The sequence below is a fragment of the Pinus tabuliformis genome, chromosome 1_1, assembly GCF_031772625.1.
Source record: "Pinus tabuliformis cultivar Carrire ecotype Pingquan chromosome 1_1, CPIR1, whole genome shotgun sequence".
In the NCBI taxonomy this organism is placed as follows: domain Eukaryota; kingdom Viridiplantae; phylum Streptophyta; class Pinopsida; order Pinales; family Pinaceae; genus Pinus; species Pinus tabuliformis.
Window position 1 is genome coordinate 220,287,815 of NC_142297.1, and position 20,809 is coordinate 220,308,623.

The following is a 20,809-nucleotide window of genomic DNA, read 5'->3' on the forward strand; positions in this document are numbered from 1 at the left end:
ATAAACTTTTCATGGTATTTTCCAAAATGTATTTGAAAAAAATGTCTAAGGGTCTTCCATTTGCTCAAGATCATGACCATGATATTCATTTGAAACGAAGAAGTGTACCATCTAACACTAGGACTTAAAGATATCCACATGCACAAAATAATGAAATTAAATGTAGGATTCAAGAAAATTTAAGAGGGTGTGTGTTCACTACACCTGTAGTGATGGTTCACAAGAAGGAAGGTTCATGCAATTTGTCCAAAGTATAGACATTGCAATAAAATGACCATCAAATATAAGTTTATTATTTATGTAATTGATGAATTATTAGATGAATTACAAGGCTTGATTTTCTTTGCTTATAATGTAACATTTATCTCTCTCTCTCTCTCTCTCACACACACACACACACACACACACACACCAAGCAAATACAATCTTGAAATCATCCATATTGTACATTTATTCTATCATAATAGGGGGTTTTTTCCTTGAATATACTTATCTTTCATTCTTATGTCTATTTGGAAAGGCATATAGTTGCTTCTCTCTCTATTTTTTCAAGCTATTTTGGTGTGTTTTACCTAAAAACATAGATGTTTCTTCAAGGTTTAAGAGTTATAAATAAGTGTCTAGAAACATACCTGAGATGTTTTTCCTTGAGATGACAAACACTATAGGTTTAATGGCGACCCCTTGCAAAAAGGTAGTACAATACCACATATCATGGTGTTACCAAATGATTTTTCCCAAAGCAACAAGCATGATGGGTTTAGTGGCTACCTCATTACTAAATGGTAATATGATGATGATGATGATGATGATTAACGTCCACTAAGACCAATATGGTTTATTAGACCTTAAGAAAGATTAATTGAGATTTTTTAACAATTTATTTCTACGATTGAAAATAAGGGAGAGAAGTGTTCCTAGTTCCCCATAGTTTCATTGACTTAACAAGTCGAGAAGGATGGTAGTGTGACAAATATTATGGAAATTAGAATGAATGTGAGTATGAGTCGGACAATAAAAAAGAAAGTGTTTTTTTTTTTATCTTCAACCCTCTTAGTATCACAAAGGTGACAAACTCATTCATCCCAATATATTTTGGGAATAGACCAATGCTCGGTTACACTTTGGAGGTCATGAAAATTAGTTATCTTGGAAATATAATACCACCTATGATGGTGCTACAAAAATGTTGCCTTATGAGGTGACATATGAAGAAAAATAAAATAAAAAAATCTTGGTCTCATATTTACCAAGCACATCCAAGGTATAGAAGGTGGGGAAACCTTGAATGTTTGAATCGATATTTGCTGCACACTCAAGGAAAATTTATTGTTAGCTCATTACAAAATGATGCAATGAGTGGAGTAATGTCAATCCAATCACCACTTTGAATAAGGGGACCATGTGTTCCTTTAAACCCAAGATCAATGGACCACCCCTAACATTCAAACATATTGCAACCTACCTCTAAATTAGCTCTATCAAACCACTTTAAGATCCACCCTATATATCATCTATCATTAAGATCCACATTATATATCATCTATCATGTTTGAAGAGAATAGTAAGAGAAAATTATGGAGTTCAAGCCATCTTCCTAGAACTAGATGAAGAGGGTTATATTTGTTTATAGGATGAGATAGTTTTAGACAAAAGAGATAATTGTTGGTACCATTGCATTATCCAAAAAGTTTTGATTAAGTGGAAGGATACATAGTATAAATATGCTACTTGGGAACACAAATAGTGTAAAGTTGTTGCTTTGAAAACATCTATGATGTTAGAACAAATTTCATATCTCCAATCTTGAAAAAAAATACTACTTTTATTGAAAAGGACATATTAAGATCCCACCCTACCCTAATGGTGATACTTAAGTAAGTAGCTTATTACTCTATGTATAATTACAATTTTTATTCAAATAAGAATCACTAAATAGTTAAAGTATGTGAAATAATGTTAAAACATCATTAAAAAATGTCCACTTGATATAACCTCTTTAAAATAAGTCCACTAGATGATTAGGATTTGGAATCGATAAAAATTATTTAAAAAACATAAACTATATAAATTAATATTACTATAAAGCTCTTGGAAGTAGCGCCTCAAAAAAGTTAATCAAGTTTTTGCTATTGTTATATCTTCGATATTTTTAATTTTGTTTTGTTTACTTTTTACAATTACATTTACATTGGACTCAATTACACTTTAAAGTCCCTCTGTTTAAAAGTATATTAGTAATATTATTTTATTAAATTATTTTTAATTTAAAATAAAATAATAAGTTTATTGTAAAAAATTATAAAAATTAAAAATTTATATATGGAAAAAAGAGAAAAGCAAAAATAAAGATAAAAGGAAAGTATCTTAGTTTGTGTGATTCATCATCACTACTAGTTAATATGATTCATCATCTAAAACCAGATTCAAATATTTTATATTCATGGTAAAACATCACAGTTTTATTTTATATTCATGGTAAAACATCACAATTTTCGTTATGGCGAGAAAGGGTATAATAAATCTTGTGACTACAACAGAGATAAAAACAAAGCACCCATATACATGATACTCATTCCTTGCGAAATATAAAATCGAGCACACATCATTCAATTCATTTCATTACACATCATTCACAAAGATATATAATGCGTTAATAGCAGGTTACATTTTAAAGCCACAATATACAAAGGCCTACAAGTGACCTGAGACCGTCGACACACGATGCTGGCCATGCTTGGCACCGGGTTATACAGGGGAAGAATTTTTGAATATATATTTCATGGGAGGAATTTCAAATCTGAAACAATTTTTGACTGTTATTTAACAAAGAAATTTCAATTTTTGCCGACGTCGAAGCCCGGGGGTCGCTCTCCTACGTCGCAGCCTTCAGGAACGTCCAGCCGTTTAAGACTTCTCAGCTGCGCCAACCCGTGTATGCGCTTCAGTTTATCACATTTGTGTATAACCAAATCCTCCAAAGATGGCAATGTTTCCAGACTTGGCAGCTCCTCTAGCTGTGGGCAGTACCCAATGTCTAACCTTTGAAGTGTTGCTGGCAGTGCTCCAACCTTTACCAGTTGACGACACCATTCTATTTGGAGAATTTGAAGATTGGGGAGAACAGCTTCCAGCTTGGAGAAATTGAAGATTGGGGAGAACAGGTTGAAGACTGGGGAGAACAGGTTGAAGATTGGGGAGAAGGTTGCTGTTTCAACATTTTTGAATGTTGCTTCTATTGACGGGCATTCTTTTATCTCTAACACTTTAAGAGTCTCGATCCATTTAAATGTCAACGCTTCCAATCGAGTCAACCTTCTAATGGAATCGGGAAAACATTTCAAGGGGCAAAATTCCAGCTCCAATTTCTCCAAACTTCTTAGATCACCGAATGACGGTGGCAGCAATTCCAAGCAAAAGCTGTTTAATTTCATATATTTCAAATTACTTAGGTTACCGATAGCACTTGGCAATTCTTTGAAGGGAAAGTCCAACAAACACAATCTTTGCAACCGTGAATATGCAATTTGGGCAGGCAATGTTTCGATATTCTCACAATCTGAAGGAGAGAAGCCTCCTGAGAGAGACAAGTCTTCAAGTGTGGTGATCTTTCCCAGGGTTGCTATCGAGATGGTGAACTGCCCTTTTTTCGGCAGGGGATGGGGAATTGCAAGCCATCAGTGTAATGCAGATATTTTAGTTGCCTAAAATTTTCGAAAGAATTCGGGGGCATCCACAATTCTGAACACTCAGACAAGTCAATATGCTGGAGATTGGGAGCATCCGCAATTCCGAAAGAATTTGGGAGCATCCGCAATTCCGAGCAGCGGCTCAAGTTAATATGCTGGAGCTTGGTTAAATTCCCTAAAGAATTTGGGAGCATCTGCAATTCCGTGCAACCACGCAAGTCAATATGCTGGAGCTCGGTTAAATTCCCTAAAGAATTCGGGAGCATCCGCAATCCCACGCAGTAATTCAAGCCAATACCCTTGAGCTTGGTCAAATTCCCAAAGGAATTTGGGAGCGTCTCCAATTTATCGCAAAGCTGCAACTCAATATGCTGGAGGTTGGCTAAATTCCCAAAAGAATCTGGCAGCATTTCCAATCGGGAGCACCTAGACAATTTAACATATTGGAGGCTGGTCACGTTCCCAAAAGAATCTGGCAGCGACCTCAAATCACAGTAACTTAATTCCAAGTATTTCAAGGACGGCAAATGACAGAACTCATCTGGCAAATGTTCCAATGGCAGACGCCGATTATAGTTACTCCTGAGGACAATCTTCTGAAGGTGCTTCAGCTTCCCTACGGATTCTGGAATCTTGGACAGATTACAAGACACGATATGCAACTGCCTCAGGTTCAGTGGTGCCTGCAATGCTCACCTCTGTCAACGATTTGGATTGCGGTATATCAAAACTGCAAAACAATATTTACAATAAAGAAGAACAAAAACAACCCTGCCAATAAGTTACATGACTACCTACCTGAGATTCAAGGTGCCATAGCGTTTCCAAATCGCCTCCCCCTATATCTAAATATCTAAAGCTAACAAATTCCGGGTTGAAATCTGTGAAGCTAAGGAGGAGTACGGATAGAAACCACAGGAAAGATATATTAATTGCAGTGACTGCCCAACGCTGAATATGCCTTCCATGCCATTCATGCATTCCGCACAAGAATCCTGAAAGTCGGGCAGCTGCAACCTCAGCTCAGGTACTAGATGACCGCATTCTGGAAAAGTTTTGATTTCTTCCACCTAAATTGTTGTGTGGACACTATTAGAAACAATATTGACATCCTTGAAAAGTTTAAGAATTCAAAATTTGACAGATCACAACACTATTTTAAAAGCCTGTCAAAAACTTCAAATACGTACAAATAAGTGGCCAGGATGTCTTCGGGCTTCAAACCAAATCCGACGCAAAGGTTCTTTGCTCGCCAGAATTCTGCCCAGGTCCCTAAGGTGGTCGTGCATTCTTATGCATTCTGCCTCCTCTTCTGAGTTACATAAATCCTTCAGACATTGCTCCACCTTGACCTCCACCAGACACTTGTCCTGTAAATTCTGAAGAGCCAGCGATCCTTCCAATCCGGATCCGTCCCATATCCTAATGGCTGTCTCCTTTCTTCGTCCTATGAAGAAACAGGCAATATCTAAGAATATTTGCCTCTCCTCTTCATCCAGACTGTCGTAGCTAATTTTCACTGTCTCTTGTATGTCATCAGGCAGTATTTTGGAAAACTTGCGCAACTGCGCTTTCCAATACTCAAGATTTTTGCGATAAAGCAGCGACCCCATGACTTTATGAGATAATGGCAACCCCTTGCAAGCATCCAAAAAATCATAAACCACTTGTTCAAATCCTGCAACAGCATCAGGTTGTCGGAATGCATGCGAGCAGAAAAGCTCCATGGAGTGTTGTGGATTGAGGCCTTCGAGCTTGTAAATGAATCCATCTTCAACACCCCAATTTGTAAATATGCTCTTATCACGGGATGTTACTAAAATTAAGCTACTGCAATTAAGGACATCCTTCGCTGGAAGCAATGCATCCAGCTGATCGATATGATCAGCATCATCTACAATGATAAGAGCATGACAATGTGAGAGATGCTGTTTAAGAATAGAGATACCTTCGTGGGTGTTGTTTATTTTGACATCGACCTGACTCAAGTCCTTTATAAGCTGTATCTGCAATGACTCTAAGGATCCTCTGGAGGCCTTTTCTCTGACATCACATAGAAAACTGCAACGAGGGTACTTTGTTCTCTCACGGTTAAAGAACTCTTTGGCGAGGGTCGTTTTTCCAACGCCTCCAAGTCCGACAATTCCTACAATCCTAGCCTTCCCATTTTGGTGCTGCTGCAATAACACTCTTTCTTCAAAAACTTTAATTTTGTCATCCAATCCAGTCGGATATTTGGAGACATACAGGGGTGGTTTTGGAACTATTTCCAGTACTCGTTCCACAACAGCGGCCAGCAGCATCCCCTCGTCACTGAATAATATAGAGAATAAACATACTGGTAAGAGAAAACTAGATGATAAAGTATGATATACCTAGGAATCAGACAAATGAAAAACAGGCTGAGAAACAAACAGGGAGAGTTGAGTACTCACCCATTATAAGGGGCCTCGTCCAGCTCGAAACCACTGAGTCCTGCAACTTCTTTGAGAGCCTCCTTCCATTTTCCAATGGTGTTAGAATCGTATCGTGGTTGCAGAGAATCGGATGCTTTCTTATTTTGGAGTGAGAGAAGGGCTCGAGCATACACTCCTTCTCCCTCCGTCCATCGAAGTTCTGAAGGATTGACATGGAAGAATATGGGAAGAATGGTTGACCCTTTCTCCAGCATCGACTCAAGCATGAGCAGCAGCTCATCCAGACACCACTTTGACTCGACATAATTGCGGGAGAAAACAGCAATATGGACAGGGGAGGCTCGAATAGCACCTTCTATCTGATCAGTTAATTTTTCTCCTTTCTGCATTTCTTCCCTGTCCAGGAACACTCGCAATCGATGATCCGTGAGCCGATGGTAAAGATGGCTGACAAACGTGTTCTTAACATCAGGGCCTCTGTGATTGAGGAACACATCATACTGGTAGCAATTGTTGTCATCCGCTGTGGAGGCGGAGGCGGAGGCCGATCTGGAGGAAGATGCCATGGAATGCAGAATAATACAGAAGATTGGGAATGCGCAATCAATCACCTCAATATAATATTTTCCTCTGGTTGAGCTCACAAGTGCAAAAGGGTCTACCAGTTGCAGGCGTTTGGCACGCTGTGTGTTTATCTCTCGATATTTTTTTTCATCTGAAAAAGTTAAGTCTGGAGCAATTCTCGAGTGTAGATAGTCTATTTCTATTTCTTTTGATTTTACTCCAAAGAAAGTCTTCCTTTTTCTTTTGATTTGATTTCATCTCTTTCCTCGTAACGAGATTCCATTTCGCTTTAAAAATGATGATTCCATTTCTTTTTATTTTCCCTTTTTCTTTTGATTTGATTTAATTGAGTACCGCCTGCCGACTAGTCCATGCCACCCAACTTCCTCATTATGCCCCTCTTATTTTTTTATTTCAAAAGTTGATTTCAACTTAAGTTCACAAATAGATATCTCGATGGAAAGGACTCTTATAGACTAAAGAATAAACTGGGTCTGCGTGGGCCAAAATATAAGTAGGACCGCTAACAACTACATTATATTAAAATATATTTTTTAATATTTTAAAAAATATTGATATTTGTCATTTACGGTAAATTATAAAATCATATTAAAATTATTTGATTATATAGCTGTGGTTAATATTTTTTAATTAATTTAGAATAATTATTTTGTTTAGATTTTTGATATAAAAAAATAAAGATATTTACAATGTAATGAGAGGAGGCATTATTTTTTTTGTAGCTTTCTAATTATTATAAAAGTTATTGTATATTGGAGTTTGTATATTGTTGTGAATTATATCTGTTAACTAATATGAGATTACTTTTTGGTATAGAAAATTGTTTTTATCTTAAACAATTTTAAGAGGCATATATTATAAGCATATCCAATTTAATAATGGACATTTTTTAAAGAGGGCATGTGAAAGAGGTATTGTGAAGTATTTTGAATGATTTTTTTTTTTATATTTTTTTTTGGCATAGAGCAGGATAAGAAATTTGAGGAACAAAGATATTCTCACCTCAAACAATCAACCATTATGTTAATCATAATGCGAAATGCAAAACAATATGTATTTAATTAAAAATTTCATCACATGTTTAAACATGGTTATCAACTTTATCAGATCCCTTCAAAGTTCTCTTTTTTATAGGTTGTATTTAGTCATTTTTACCTCCATTTAAAAAGGTGGTATTCTCAATATCATCTCTTTTTTGGGGTTGAAACTATAATGTTTTACAACCATGACTTCAAAAATTCATAATATTGTTAACGAAAACCTTAAAATCAATCCCAAATCAAAAAGTGGTACTACTATAAACACTTCTTTTTTTCATTTTCTTCTTCTTCTTCTTCTTCTTGTCTTTGAACCACTCCACCTCAAAATTATTGAGCTAAGGCAACAAAAAGTCAAAGATTATTGGACTTCTCCCACTCATTGCCAAGATTGGCAATATGGTTTCTCGAGGAAACTTGGAGTTCTAAGCCCACCACCAATTTGTGGATAGATTTCTAACAACAACTTTAGCAACAACGCATCCCCATATCGACCGGGGAGGACAAATTGAGATAGGGCTACATCCCAATAGGTGTTTTCTCCATTTATGAAACTTATGGTGTGGAAGTCAGTCACCAAAATTTTCCCAAACCTGTTATTTGGAACAATATTTGGTAAAGAAAATTATGGCCCAAGTTTCATTCTTTCTATGGCTATTGGTCTAAGAAAATATATTAACTTACAATAACCTCCAAAAGCGCAAGTGCTTAGTTCCTTCTTGTTGCCATATTTTCGTTCATGAATAAAAAAATTGAGAGCATCTTTTCAACACATGCCCCTACTCTTAACACCTCTAGCAGATCCTAGAATCAAATATGCAAAAATTGCATAGAGACTTAAAAGTATCTCAAAAACCATCAAGAGATGGAGAGTCCAAGGTTTCCAAAATCCAATCATAAATACTTCTTTGGGCCATATGGAAGGAAATAAATAAACACATTTTCAAAGACTACTTTGTGCCACATAGTTCTCTCTGGATAATTTTTTGAAATAACATGAAGGAATCAATAGTCACTCAAGCATGAAATGAGCGAGATTGGAAAGTGATCCAGGAAGCTCTAGGAGACCTCAAAAATCAGATTTCTCAAACATTTATGGAAAGAGCATATAGTCATAGAGCTAGGCACGACCTTTCCAATGGTGTGAACAACACCTCAAACAAATTTCGTATGGCAAAGTATCAAAATTTGAAGATTTTGACCAAATGAGAAAAGTCAAAGTCAAACTCAACCTATAGGACACATGGAACTACTGACAGGGGTCATACAAATGACATGGGATAATGTTATATTGACATGTGGCAGCTGATGGGGGCACCCTACATCCTATGTAGATGAATATGGTTTGACACGTGGCATTTATCAGTTAACTGAGTGTTGATGCAGTGGTTAGGAAACCAATGGGAGGTTGCCACGTGGCCCAATCAAGGGATGCCATGTGGCACCTCGAGGGATGTTGAAAAATGTTGGAACCATCTCACGGAAACCGAGAGTTATGGTTGGTTATAACTATAATTATAATGCATGTGGTCAAAGATGGTCATATAACCGAGAGTTTATTATATGTTTATGACATGGTTCGGTTTCCCATAGCATATAAAATATGGTTAAAAATAAATTTTATTTATAATCAATGAATATGCCACCACATGTAACGTTACGACATGGTGGGGCCATACCACATATGGTTTATATGATTTTTGGAGCGTCGACATAATATTTATGGTGAGCACCAGTATTGTAGCAATAATGCTGCAACCCCCGGGCTTCCTACTTTAGTTTTATCAACCCGATAGTTCGTAACAAACTTGGAAGCGACGGTGTTGTATGCACAAGTACTAGTTCTTACTGTAGGCTGTCACTTGGTCAGCTGGCCCAAGATCACTAGGAGCTCAAGCCAACTTCTATGAATTCTAGAAGAAGCTTTATATGTGATGAAAGAAAGGAAAGCTTACCCTACAGAAGCTATTCTACTTGCAGAAAATGAAAGAAAACTGAAATGTGAAGTAACCCTAACAAACCCTAATTAACCAGCTAACCCTACTTTTGCATAAAGAGAGGTGAAAAACCATAAAATGAATGCCATTACCTACTTAGGAAGTAAACAACATCTACTCAAGCTATTTCTAGAAATAAATGAGAAAAAAACATCTTTTTGGATTTTTATGTATTTTTAGGTGAAATTATCATGCATGTGATTTATTTGTTTGTGAATGTGGCAACGATTAAGTGGCGATGGAGGGCGACTTTGGAGTTTGCAGAGGTGTAGGAAGGTGTGGAGGGGTCCTAGGAGGTCCTAGGTGGCCTCCTGGAGGCTTTCCCTGCAATCGGATTTCAAAAAGACACCTACAGGAAATTCTACAGGAGGCTGCAGGGGATCTACAGAGGTCTACAGGAGGATGTCGAGAGCTGTTTTAGAGGTTTTGAAGGTGGGAAAATGGGTGGAAAGGGTAGCTGATGGCTAGGAGGATGTGTTAAGGTGTCTAAGTTTCATCAAGGAAGATTAGGGAAGAGAAAGATGGTTGGACTTGTTCAAAGAAAGAGAGGAAAGTCTATGGGAAAAGTGCAGAAAATTAGGGCAGATTTGTGAAGGACTTTGGATGACCTATGGAACATGGATCAAGAAGAGATGGTGATACCTGATTGGTGGAATTATGGTGAGCAGAGATGTACTGCAAGAGAACTAAAAATAAAGCTCTGAAACTAAGCAAACAAAGAAACTAGCTACACTAAAATAACAGAACTGTTCATCAAGCTAGTCTAAATTCTGATCTAGGAAAGTAAATGCTGAACAATGCTATATGGAAAGAAAGCATGGAAATAAATTTATTGTAAAGACAAAAATGAGCATGATGAAATAGATCTACAACAAAGCATTAACCTTCTAACAAGCTGCAACACTAGAAATCCTATGGCAAAGGAAAATCTGTGTTTTTTGTGGCAGCAATAGGGTCTTGGCCTCAGTTCATGGTCCCAAAGGGAAGAAAGGAGGTCAAGGCTCTGTTGATGGCCTTTTTGTATCTTCTTCTATCACTATTCAACTTGCTACAACAAACTGAAATGGAAACAACTTTTTAAATTACCAAAAGCAACCTATTCTTAACTAAGAAAGAAATCTATCTATCAGCAACTCATTCATAAACTAAAACAAAGCATATAAATACAAAACAAGAGGTGCTTGGCTTCTTGGATTGGGCCCTAACCCAAGATCTTCAGCCCTCTGAGGTAACTTAGTGCTAGCTCAGAAACAATCTCATCTTCATTATCAAAATAACAGTAAGATTACATGAAACTATCTACAAAAGTAAGCTCGAAGTTGAGCCAAGCAAAGCTGCAACAAAAGTGCGAAAATTTGACTAACATCCAACAACCTAATGAGGCCCTAGGCCTCTCTACTTATACAACTGGAGCTTCCAACAGCTCCCTTAAAATTAGGGAGGCTCGACTCCCAGAATTTGAGATAGGCAACAGTTATACTCCACTTGCACGGCTGCCTCTTTGGTGCATTGATGTGGCTGCTTGTGCTCTGAGCTTTGTGAAGGAGAATTCGAAGTAGGGAGTCATAAATGAGGGGAACACCCCCCTATAAACCCTCTCCCTTGTTTTCTTTGAATATTTGCTGCCAAATGTTCATTAAACCTTTGACCTTGTCTCCAAAATTGACCAAGAATCTACATTAAGCACACATTAGACTTCAAGGCATAATGACCAACCCAAATCACTCTATTAGCATAAATATAATAAAAAACATGCAATAAACTAATGAGAATGGTGGATTAAGCTAAGTTAAGAGGCAAAATGAGCCCATATAATTACCCATTTATGGGGCTCATCATCACCCCCCTACTGAATGTGTTTCTCATCCTCTGAGCAACTAGTCCATCTCCTCATATTTGATGGCCCTGATGGCCTCCCTAACATCCCATGCTTCTGATGTGAGGTCCTCTTCTTTTTCATGGAATCCTGCCTTTCTGTCCACCTCTTCCCACTGCTGTTGTTCTTCTTCCTCTTTTCCACCTTCCAGTAGGCCTAGCAGCAGTGGAGGACTCAATTTGAGGTCAATCCAATTGGCCTTCAAACTTTGCATAGAGCGCTTGTACAATGTCACTCTCCTTAATGCTTCTTTCATCCTTGTTGGGGAGTGATACTCCCTAATTTGCAGACTGTGTGGAAGAGTGTTCCACCTCCTCATACAAGCATGAATACAGTCTTCCCCAAGTAATCTTTCCATGTCTTCAAAATGTGCAATGGCCTGGGCCTGCTCATTGATATACTTAGGGGCACTTTGAGGATTATTTGCAAGCAGCTGGTGGACACTAATGAGAGCCATGGGGTCTGCTGGCTTAGCTTGGATCATTAAGGGTTCATTTTTCTCTTTTGCCATCAACTTTTTGATTTCTGTTGCCCTTTTCTCCTCATGATTCATCCATGATGCCATGGCCATCAGTTGCAAGTCCCCTAGCCTAGCATTGGGGTCCCATAGGTTCATATCAGTGAGGGCCAAGTTATGCAAATAAAACTCTGCTATCTTTGCCTTGTCTTCTGCTGAACTTTGGTCACATAGGTCTGTAAACTGTTTATAATCTTGGAAAGGCATGGTGCCTCTCTGTGCCAAAGTCTTGATCTGAAACTGTAGCCATTGGTCTTTGAGGTATACTCCATATGATTTTGCTAGTGTCCTGCACTATAGTGCCTCCATAGACCAACTGGCCATGCATGCCAATTGTGTCTCCTTTTCTTGCAGTTGTTTCCTTAGCAACTCATTTTCTGTTTCCAAGTGAGATCTTCTTATTGCCTCTCTATGTCTTACATCACTTAACTCCCTGCCCATCTCTCTAAGTTGGTTCTCCATGTGGCCAATATCCTCTACCCCCTTAGATTTGGCAATTTGCATCCATCTATGGCTCCTTATTCTTTCTTTCTCCAGCTCAAAGAAAAGTGGGACTGCAAATTTCTGTGGAATGATTTCCCCCCCCTCAAGAAGATTGTAGTAAGAGCCCAAACTAGGCTGGGGGTCAGGTTCTTGGGTCTCTGTTGTTTCCTCCTTCCCCTTTGGCTATTCTTCTACCCTTTTCTCAAGTTTCTCGGTCTCCTATAGCTTAGTTAGGGTCTCCTGTAGAACAGTCTGTGCTTCCTATAGAGCTATTTTTGAGTCCTGTAGTTGCACTCTTTCCTTCCAAGTGGAAGATCTAGGACTTCCTCTTTCATATGTGATGGGGGTTTTAGAGGGAGATTCTTCCCCTTTGACAGTGGGTGAATCTTCAATTACAATAGGCACAGTTGAAGATGGCTGTGGTTTTCCCATTTTTATCCTTGTGCTTTTCCGAGCCCTGAAGTACATTGATGTTTGCCTCTTCCTCTTTTGTTTGGGTTTCACAGGGGTGCTGAGGGCAGCAAGAGCAGCTGTTGCCTCTCTTTCTAGGGTCTCAGGAGACACTTCTATCTTTTCTGCCCCTTGTTCCTCTCCTTTTGTCTTCTATGTCTCTACTGATTTTGTTTCCTCTTGCTCTGTTTTGTGTTCTTCCTCCTTTGGTTTAGTTTCCTCCTTCTTTGTTTTAGTTTCCTCCTCTTCTATTTGCTCCTCAGTTCCCTCCCCTTCTTCTGCTTGATGTTCTTCCCCGTCACTTTCAGAAGGACTGAGGTCATATGTGAGGGCCTTTACATCATCTTCCCTTGTCATATTTCTGAATATCTCCCATGCTATGGGGATTGTGAAGGTGTGGAGGGATTCTTCCACTAATAGTTTTATTAACCCATGGTGAACCAATTGATCTGGACCCCTTGCCTTTAACTTAATGCTGGAGTCTATAAGGGATTGCAGGAGAAAATAGGGGATGTTGAAATTTTGGGGTGTAGGAATGTTCATGCCATATCTTAGCTCATGGAGAAGTCTAAAATGGTAGCCATAAACTATGCTATACCTCCCTTCACAAAAAATATACTTGATGATGTGGTAACTGACCTCATCCCAAGGGTAAGGTATGCTTGTTCTTATAATGCCATTTTTGTCTTCTACAGGATGTTCATCTGGTTGGAAGAAGGTTTTCTGGGCAACTTGTCCCATTGGCTTTTCATCTTTGCTCCAAGGTAATCCAAGGGGAAGGTTGGTAACTCTGCTGATATATTCTGGGGTGATTTCCATGGTGAGACCTCTGAAAGTAACAGTGGCATGGGTCTTTGAACGAGGTACTAAAGCAAGGGAAAACTCTTGAGCCACTTCTTCATCAAACCCTCGAAATTTTTCGAAAAATGGCATCCAATTTGCTTTGGTAAAAATGGCTACTACTTCGGGATGCTCATGGATCCTAGCTGAATTTGTGGGCTCCTTCCTCATGAATCCCCCTGTCATTTTTCTTATACCCCCCTTTTGACACCCAAAATGGAGATGGAGACAAGAATTTTAAGGAAACTGGAAAACAGAGAAAAACTGTGCTTTTTTAAGAAAACAGGCAGAAATTTTTTATGGAATTCCTCTTCTCCTACAAGCTTAATTCCTCCTTAGAATTGTATCATTTCTTACACATATTAATATTCAAGGTGGGTCTATACAAAGCCTACCTCTTCAATCTAGAATCTGAGCAAAAACCCCGTGTTTCTTCCTTAAAAACTGCTCATTGTCCCTCCTGTAGAACTGGCTGTAGGTGCTCCTGTAGAACCCGTTCCTGTAGAACTTATTCCTTCTCCTGTAGGACTCCGATAGCAGAAGGGTGGCTGGAATCGATAGAGAACAATGTTTTCAAGGCTATCGAGGTGGTATGGAGCTTGCTGCAGCTAAGTGAACAAGGACAAATGGAAGAAAAGGTGGTGAATGAGTTTCAAGGAGGAATACTTATGTCTTCTTTGAGATATTTCTGGTGATGGGGTGAGCTAGCAAAAAGGTACGTTTCTAGATTCGGACCATTAGTCCCCACTGCTCTGTCATCATGGCTCTTCATGACTCTTTCCCGTAATCACTTCCCATCATTGCATCGGAGTTCATCGGAGTTTGTATAACCTCCACTACCTATCCTTTGGATTTTCTATGAGTTGACTAGGCACACGTGTGGTAGCATCTCCGGATGAGCGCAGTCAACTGGATGAGGGTGGCCAGTTAACTGGCCACCTGTATCGTTCAACCCTAACCATCTCATTCGTTTATGCATGTTTTCAATTACAGAGATGCAACAGAGGAGAGGGTTAGACACTTACCTGCAAGTTGAATGTTCGTGCTGTGGTGCATTTTGGTTTCTTTGTTGCTGCATGCTCGTATTTCAGTTGCTGCATGCCTGTATCTCCTCTGCTGTATGCTTTCTGCTCTCTGATGTGTGGTTTGTTTGCTTTGTGCAGGTACCCTTTGGCTGGATATGCTTCCAACATCCTTTTCAATCCTATGGATGCATCTATTCTGCTGCTGTGGCTTGATTTTAAGGGGATTAGCTGCTACAGGAAATCCTACAGGAGCTCCTATAGCTGCTTCTCCCTTTAAAATTTTTAGCTGATTCTTGTGCTGGGAGCTATGAGGATGCTACTAGAGATGTTGATGATGATGGAGAGGTATTTGGTAAGCTGCAGGTGAGCTTTGGAGGTGCTGTTCCTTTTATTTCTTGGTTTTTTTCTAAAAACGGGTTTCTGTGTTTTTTTTTTTCTGCAGGAAAGGAAGAAATCCATGATAATGAGGTGGTTCAGGTGTGGGATGGCTGGTCAGGAGGGTGGATAGTTGTAGGAGGGCCTACAGGCTCTTCATGACACTTCCCAGCTCCTCAAACTATTTTTAAAATCCATTTCGAGCTCTTTGTGATTTCTATAGGAGCCTCCTGTAGAACACACAGGGCCTCCTGTAGGATACACAGTGTTTAGAAAAAACACACAGTGAGGTGGAAGAAAGGTCAGAAATGATTGAGAAGAGTATGGAGGAGGTGAAATAAGCTCTGTGGCATCCTCTCTTGCTTCCTGTGGTCCACCTGTAACCTACAATGCATGTTAAAAGTCAATTTCCTCTTCCTTTTTTTCTTTGTTTTTTTTTTCTTTTGTTTTGTTTTGTTTTTTTTTTTTAAAGACAACTAGGGCGCCTCTAGGAGGTTTTCACCCTCATTGCCTGCCCTGGGCGCCTTCAAGGGAGGTTTTCACCCAGGGATCTTATTCTCTCTTTTTTGTTTTTATCATCACTAGGCTGCCTAAAAGGAGGTTTTCAACCCAATGATGGGACTTAAGCGCCTCATGGAGGTTTTCACTTGAGCCCTTATTTTTTTATTTTTATTTTTTTGCTAGTAAGTGGGTGGAGTGGATGCTGAGACCTGCTCCACTACCAACACTGTCTTATTTAGATCTTCAATGAACTCTTGCTTGGAGAGGGGCTTCTTGTAAATTTTCAACCTATGTCCATTGACAAGCATGGGGATGGCTTCCTCATCAATGATTCTGATCAGGACTGAACCATTGTCATTGCATTTTTCCACAGTGTAGGGTCCCAGCCATCTTGTCCTTAGCTTGCCTTTGAAGTCTTTATACCTTGAGTCATAGAGCAGTGCCCAATCTCCCTCTTGGAATTGCTTCTCCTTGATGTTTTGATCATGCCATATTTTCCTTTGAAGCTGGACTACCTCTGTGTGGAGAAGGGCCTGCAGTCTTTGTTCATCCAATCCATTGAGTTGGAGTAGCCTTTCCCTCTGTGCATGGCTGAGGTCTAGGTCCAGCTGAGCTGCCATCCTTAGTGTATTGTATTCAAATTCTATTGACAACAAATCCTTCTTCCCATAGACCAGTTCATAGGGTGTGAACCCTGTGGTGGTATTCCATGTTGTGTTGTAGGCCCAGGTGGCCTCAACTAGTCTATCTGCCCAATCTTTTTTGCTGCTGCTCACTACCTTGGTCAGAATTCCTTCCAAAGCTTTGTTAGTGACTTCCACCTGCCCATTGGCTTGTGGATGGTAAGGGGTGGAAGTCCTGTGCTTGATTTTATGATGTGTGAGCAGGTCTTCAATCAAATTGGAAGTGAACTGACTGCCTTGATCTGTAACTAGTTCTCTTGGATACCCGAACTTATAGAATATTTTCTCTCTTAAGAGCTCAACCACTTTTTCCTTTGTTGCTGCCTTGATTTCTTTTGTCTCTGCCCATTTTGTCAGGTAATTAGTGCACACAATGATGTATTACCTTTGTTTTGAAGGAGGGTTGATAGGACCCACAAAGTCCATGCCCCACTTCTCAAATGGCTCAAAAGTCACTTGAGGTTGCATGGGCGTCTCATACTTTGGAGTAGGTTTCCCCATCCTTTGGCATCGATCACATTGGCTGGTGTATCTCTTCACATCTTGATGAAGAGTGGGCCAATAGTAACCTGCTTGCAAGATTTTGAAGGCAGTCCTTTTTGCTGCAAAATGGCCTCCACAAGGCCCGTCATGACAGGTTAGGAGAATGTCAAAAACTTCCTCCTCCCTGACACATCTCAATATTTGATCTGGGCCAAGTTTGAAGAGATTGCCTCTAATCCAAGTGAAAGGGGTGCTTTTCCTCACGATCTTGCTCTTCTCTTTTGAGGACAGGTGTGGTGGGAACTGTGCTGAAACCAAGTAATTTGCTATATCAACAAACCATGGAGAGAGTACTGAGATAGAAAATAGGTGCTCATCTGGAATTTGATCATCCACCATTCCTTCCTCACCTGCAGGAAAATCTACTCTAGACAAAAAGTCAACAACAACATTTTCTTTACTAGGCTTATCAACAATGGTTAAATCAAACTGCTGCAGTAAAAGCAACCATCTAATAATGCGAGCATTTACATCTGGTTTATTCATTAAATACCTAATTGCAACATGATCGGTGTGTACAAAGGTTTGATAGCCTGTGATGTAATGTCTGAACTTATTTAAGGAATGCACTACAGCTAGGAGTTCCTTCTCGGTGACTGTGTAGTTTAACTTTGTCTTGGAAATTTTTTTACTTATAAAGTATATGGCATAAGGTAACTTTTTATCAATCTGCCCCAAGGCTGCTCCTATTGCTTTGTTCGAGGCATCTGTGTGAATGTGGAAAGGTAGGGCCCAGTTGGGCCTCTCAAAATTGGGGCAGTCACAAGTTTGCTTTTTAAGGTATCTAGGGCTTCTTGACAGTTTTCAGTCCATATGAACTCGACATCTTTTCCCAAAAGACCAAACAACGGAGAGACTAACTTACTGAAATCTTTAATGAATCTTCTGTAATATCCTGCCAAGCAAAGGAAAATTTGGACATCTCTCACCTTTTGAGGAGGTGAGACCCTTTGGATGATGGCGATTTTGTTGGGGTCCACCTGCAATCCTTATTGAGATATTGCATGACCTAGTACGGTCCCTTCAGTCATAAAATATTCACTTTTTTCTGGACTGAGGGAAAGGTTCATTTCAATACACTTGTCCAAAACTTTCCCTAGGTTGGATAAAGCTTCTTGAAAGTTAGAACCATAAGGAGTAAAGTCATCCATATATATTTCCACCGCGTCATGAACCAGTTCAGAAAATATACTCAATACTACTCTCTAGAAAGTGGTTGGAGCGTTGCACAAACCAAAAGGAAGGACCCAGTATGCAAAGGTACCCCAAGGACAAGTGAAAGTGGTCTTATCTTGGTCTTCTGGGCTGATTTGAATCTGATTGTACCCGCTAAACCCATCTAGGAAGGAGAAAAACTTTTTCCCCGCTAGACCATCTAACACTTGATCTATGAAAGGAAAAGGAAAATGGTCCTTTTTAGTGGCCTTGTTCAGTTCCTGATAATCGACACAGATTCTCCACTTACCATTTTTCTTTGGCACTAGCACCAAAGGAGAGACCCATTCACTGTCAGAGATGGGGTAGATGAATCCTGCATCAAGTAGTTTTTGCAATTCTTCCTTAACAATGTCTTTAAGGGCTGGATTCATCCTCCTTTGAGGCTGCCTGACTAGTTTGCAATCCTCCTTAATGTATATATGATGAGTACATACTGAAGGGTGCACTCCCTTCATCTCCTTATAACTCTAGGTGAAGGCATCTAAATGTTTTCTTAATAAGCTGCACAGTTCCTTCTCCTAGGAGGTGGATAGGGATGAATTGATTTTCAAGGTTCTTTTTGGGCCGAACTCTATATTCTTAACACAGAGAGAGGTCGGGTCGGCCACATAGAGATAAGTTACGGGATTGTCTTGGGTTTCTTTCACTAGATATTCTAATGGAAACATACTGGGGGTGGATTCTGAATTAAATTTCCAATGATCTCATCCTAATTTTGCAGTTTCCCCCCCATGACAGTTTCTACTGCACACAATGGTGCAGAATAGACTTCATCCTCATCCTCCTCCAACCAGAGAGGTAGATCATGTTCTAGCAGGGGTTGGGCAGGAGGGTATAGGATTAGCTGTTTGGACATATGCCCGTTCTTGATAGTCATGTTCCCAACCCGACAATTGATGTAAGCATCGACAGTGGCCAACCAGGGTCTTCCCAGGATGAGAGGATACCCAGTGAGATTTGCTTTCGGTTGGAGAACTAAGAAATCGGCAGGGTACTCCCAAGAATCAATGGAGACCATCACATCCTCCACAATCCCTTCAGGGGTCATGGTGGAGCGGTCTGCTAGCTGCAGTACTGTCGTGGTCTTTCTCAAGGAGCCCTGGAGTTTGAGCTTGAGCATGGTGTCCTTTGTCATCACATTAATGGTAGCTCCCAGATCAATCAAGGTATGTGGTATCATGGTGCCATTGATGTGGACATCAACTACTAGGCTTCCAAGGTCTAAATATTTCAGACAGATTACCTGCCCCAACATCAGGTTGGACAGTTGTCCTATGACATTGATGGTTGGGGCATCTCTTCTGCGCCTACCTGGATGCCTGAAGCACTTCTCTTTGATCATATTATTGTATATAGGCACATCCTTTATGGCTTGGAGAAGTGGTATCTTTACACATAACTGTTTCAATTCTCCCAGAAGTTCAGTTTCTTTTGGGGTGGGTTGTGTTGTCCTGGATAGTCTCTCAGGAAAGGGTGGATTTGCTTTTGGTTCACTTTCCTCTTTATCTTCCTCAACCTCCTAAGGGGGAGGTTGGATATTTGGGAGAACCTTCCTAGATCATAGGTTAATCTCTTGAATCTCCACAGCATAGGTTGGGCATGATGGTTCCCCACTGTATACTTGCTGAGCCTATCTGTTGTTCGGGTTCAGGTTCGGTTGAGCAGGCATTTGGGGTTGCCTTGGTGGAGTAGGAGGCAGTGGTTGAGGCTGAGAAGGTGGTGGAGGAAAAAGAGCGGGAGGAGAGTTGTACTGGGGCCTCCAGCCCTGATGAGATGCATTCCACTGAGGTTGTGGCTGAGCATAGGAGTGGAATGAATAAGCGGCTGGTTTGGCATGATATTGAGATGGATAGGACCAAGGAGGAGGTGTGGACCAGGAAGGATGAGCAGGGGGGGCCCAATAAGGTATGGAAGTGGCTTGGTTGGGGTTGTAGTATGCCTAAGATGTCCCTTGCATTCCCTGTTGGTATGGTCTAGGTCCATGTGGTCTCCTTTGGTTCATGAAATAGAGTGGTTCAGTGGCTCCTTCGGCCCCTTGGTATACAGCTTTAAGTCTGGGCAAGGAAGGGCACTTATCTGTAGAATGATTTTATTCATAAACTGAACAAATCTCTATGGAGTTCAATGGACATTCGTTCCTAGGATGCCTTCTAGTGCACCTAGGACAAAAAAAGGCCAAAGCCCTCTTTGCTTCCTCTTGTTTCCTTTTGATATGCAAGGTATCCATTTGCATGGAAAGAGTTTACAACATCTCTCTCTTGAAGTATTCCAGCATATGTCCAAGCTCACCTTTTATGGATGAGCTGGATGAGGAGGTACTAGCTATGGGTTGACTCCCCCTACCTCTATTTCTGGCTGCCCTAGAATGGTTTCTAAAAACAATCTTTATGTCTTCATAAGGTAGTTGGTAGATGTCTCCCCCAGCCAGCAGATGGAGGGTGTCTAGAAGGTCTTCTGGAATTCCCATGAGCAGGACCAACTTCAGCGATTCGAGGTCAATCGTACACCTGGTCCTTTTATAACTGAGCTAGAACCTCTCTTCACAATCTTCCAATGATTCATCACTTCCCATG

General features: G+C 40.0%; 2 protein-coding genes across 2 annotated transcripts in view; both read right to left on the reverse strand.

Annotated features, from left to right (window-relative positions):
* Positions 1-2,837: 2,837 nt before the first annotated feature.
* LOC149212333 (uncharacterized) lies at positions 2,838-3,434 on the reverse strand. The gene has a single exon (XM_089388639.1). It carries the CDS (start codon positions 3,432-3,434, stop codon positions 2,838-2,840), a length of 597 nt encoding a protein of 198 aa, XP_089244765.1.
* A 1,100-nt stretch (positions 3,435-4,534) lies between these two features.
* Positions 4,535-20,809, reverse strand: part of LOC149212334 (disease resistance protein RPP2B-like) — a 152,068-nt gene continuing 135,793 nt past the window's right edge. Inside the window, exons 4-6 of the mRNA XM_089388640.1 lie at positions 6,125-6,821; positions 4,880-6,002; positions 4,535-4,759 (exon numbers count right to left, since the gene is read on the reverse strand). Coding sequence (XP_089244766.1) covers positions 4,535-4,759; positions 4,880-6,002; positions 6,125-6,821 — 2,045 coding nt within the window. The remainder of the gene's footprint in view (positions 4,760-4,879; positions 6,003-6,124; positions 6,822-20,809) is intronic.

Excerpts from the sequence above, each read along its gene's own strand:
- LOC149212333 (XM_089388639.1), bottom strand. The coding sequence starts at position 3,434 with ATGAAATTAAACAGCTTTTGCTTGGAATTGCTGCCACCGTCATTCGGT.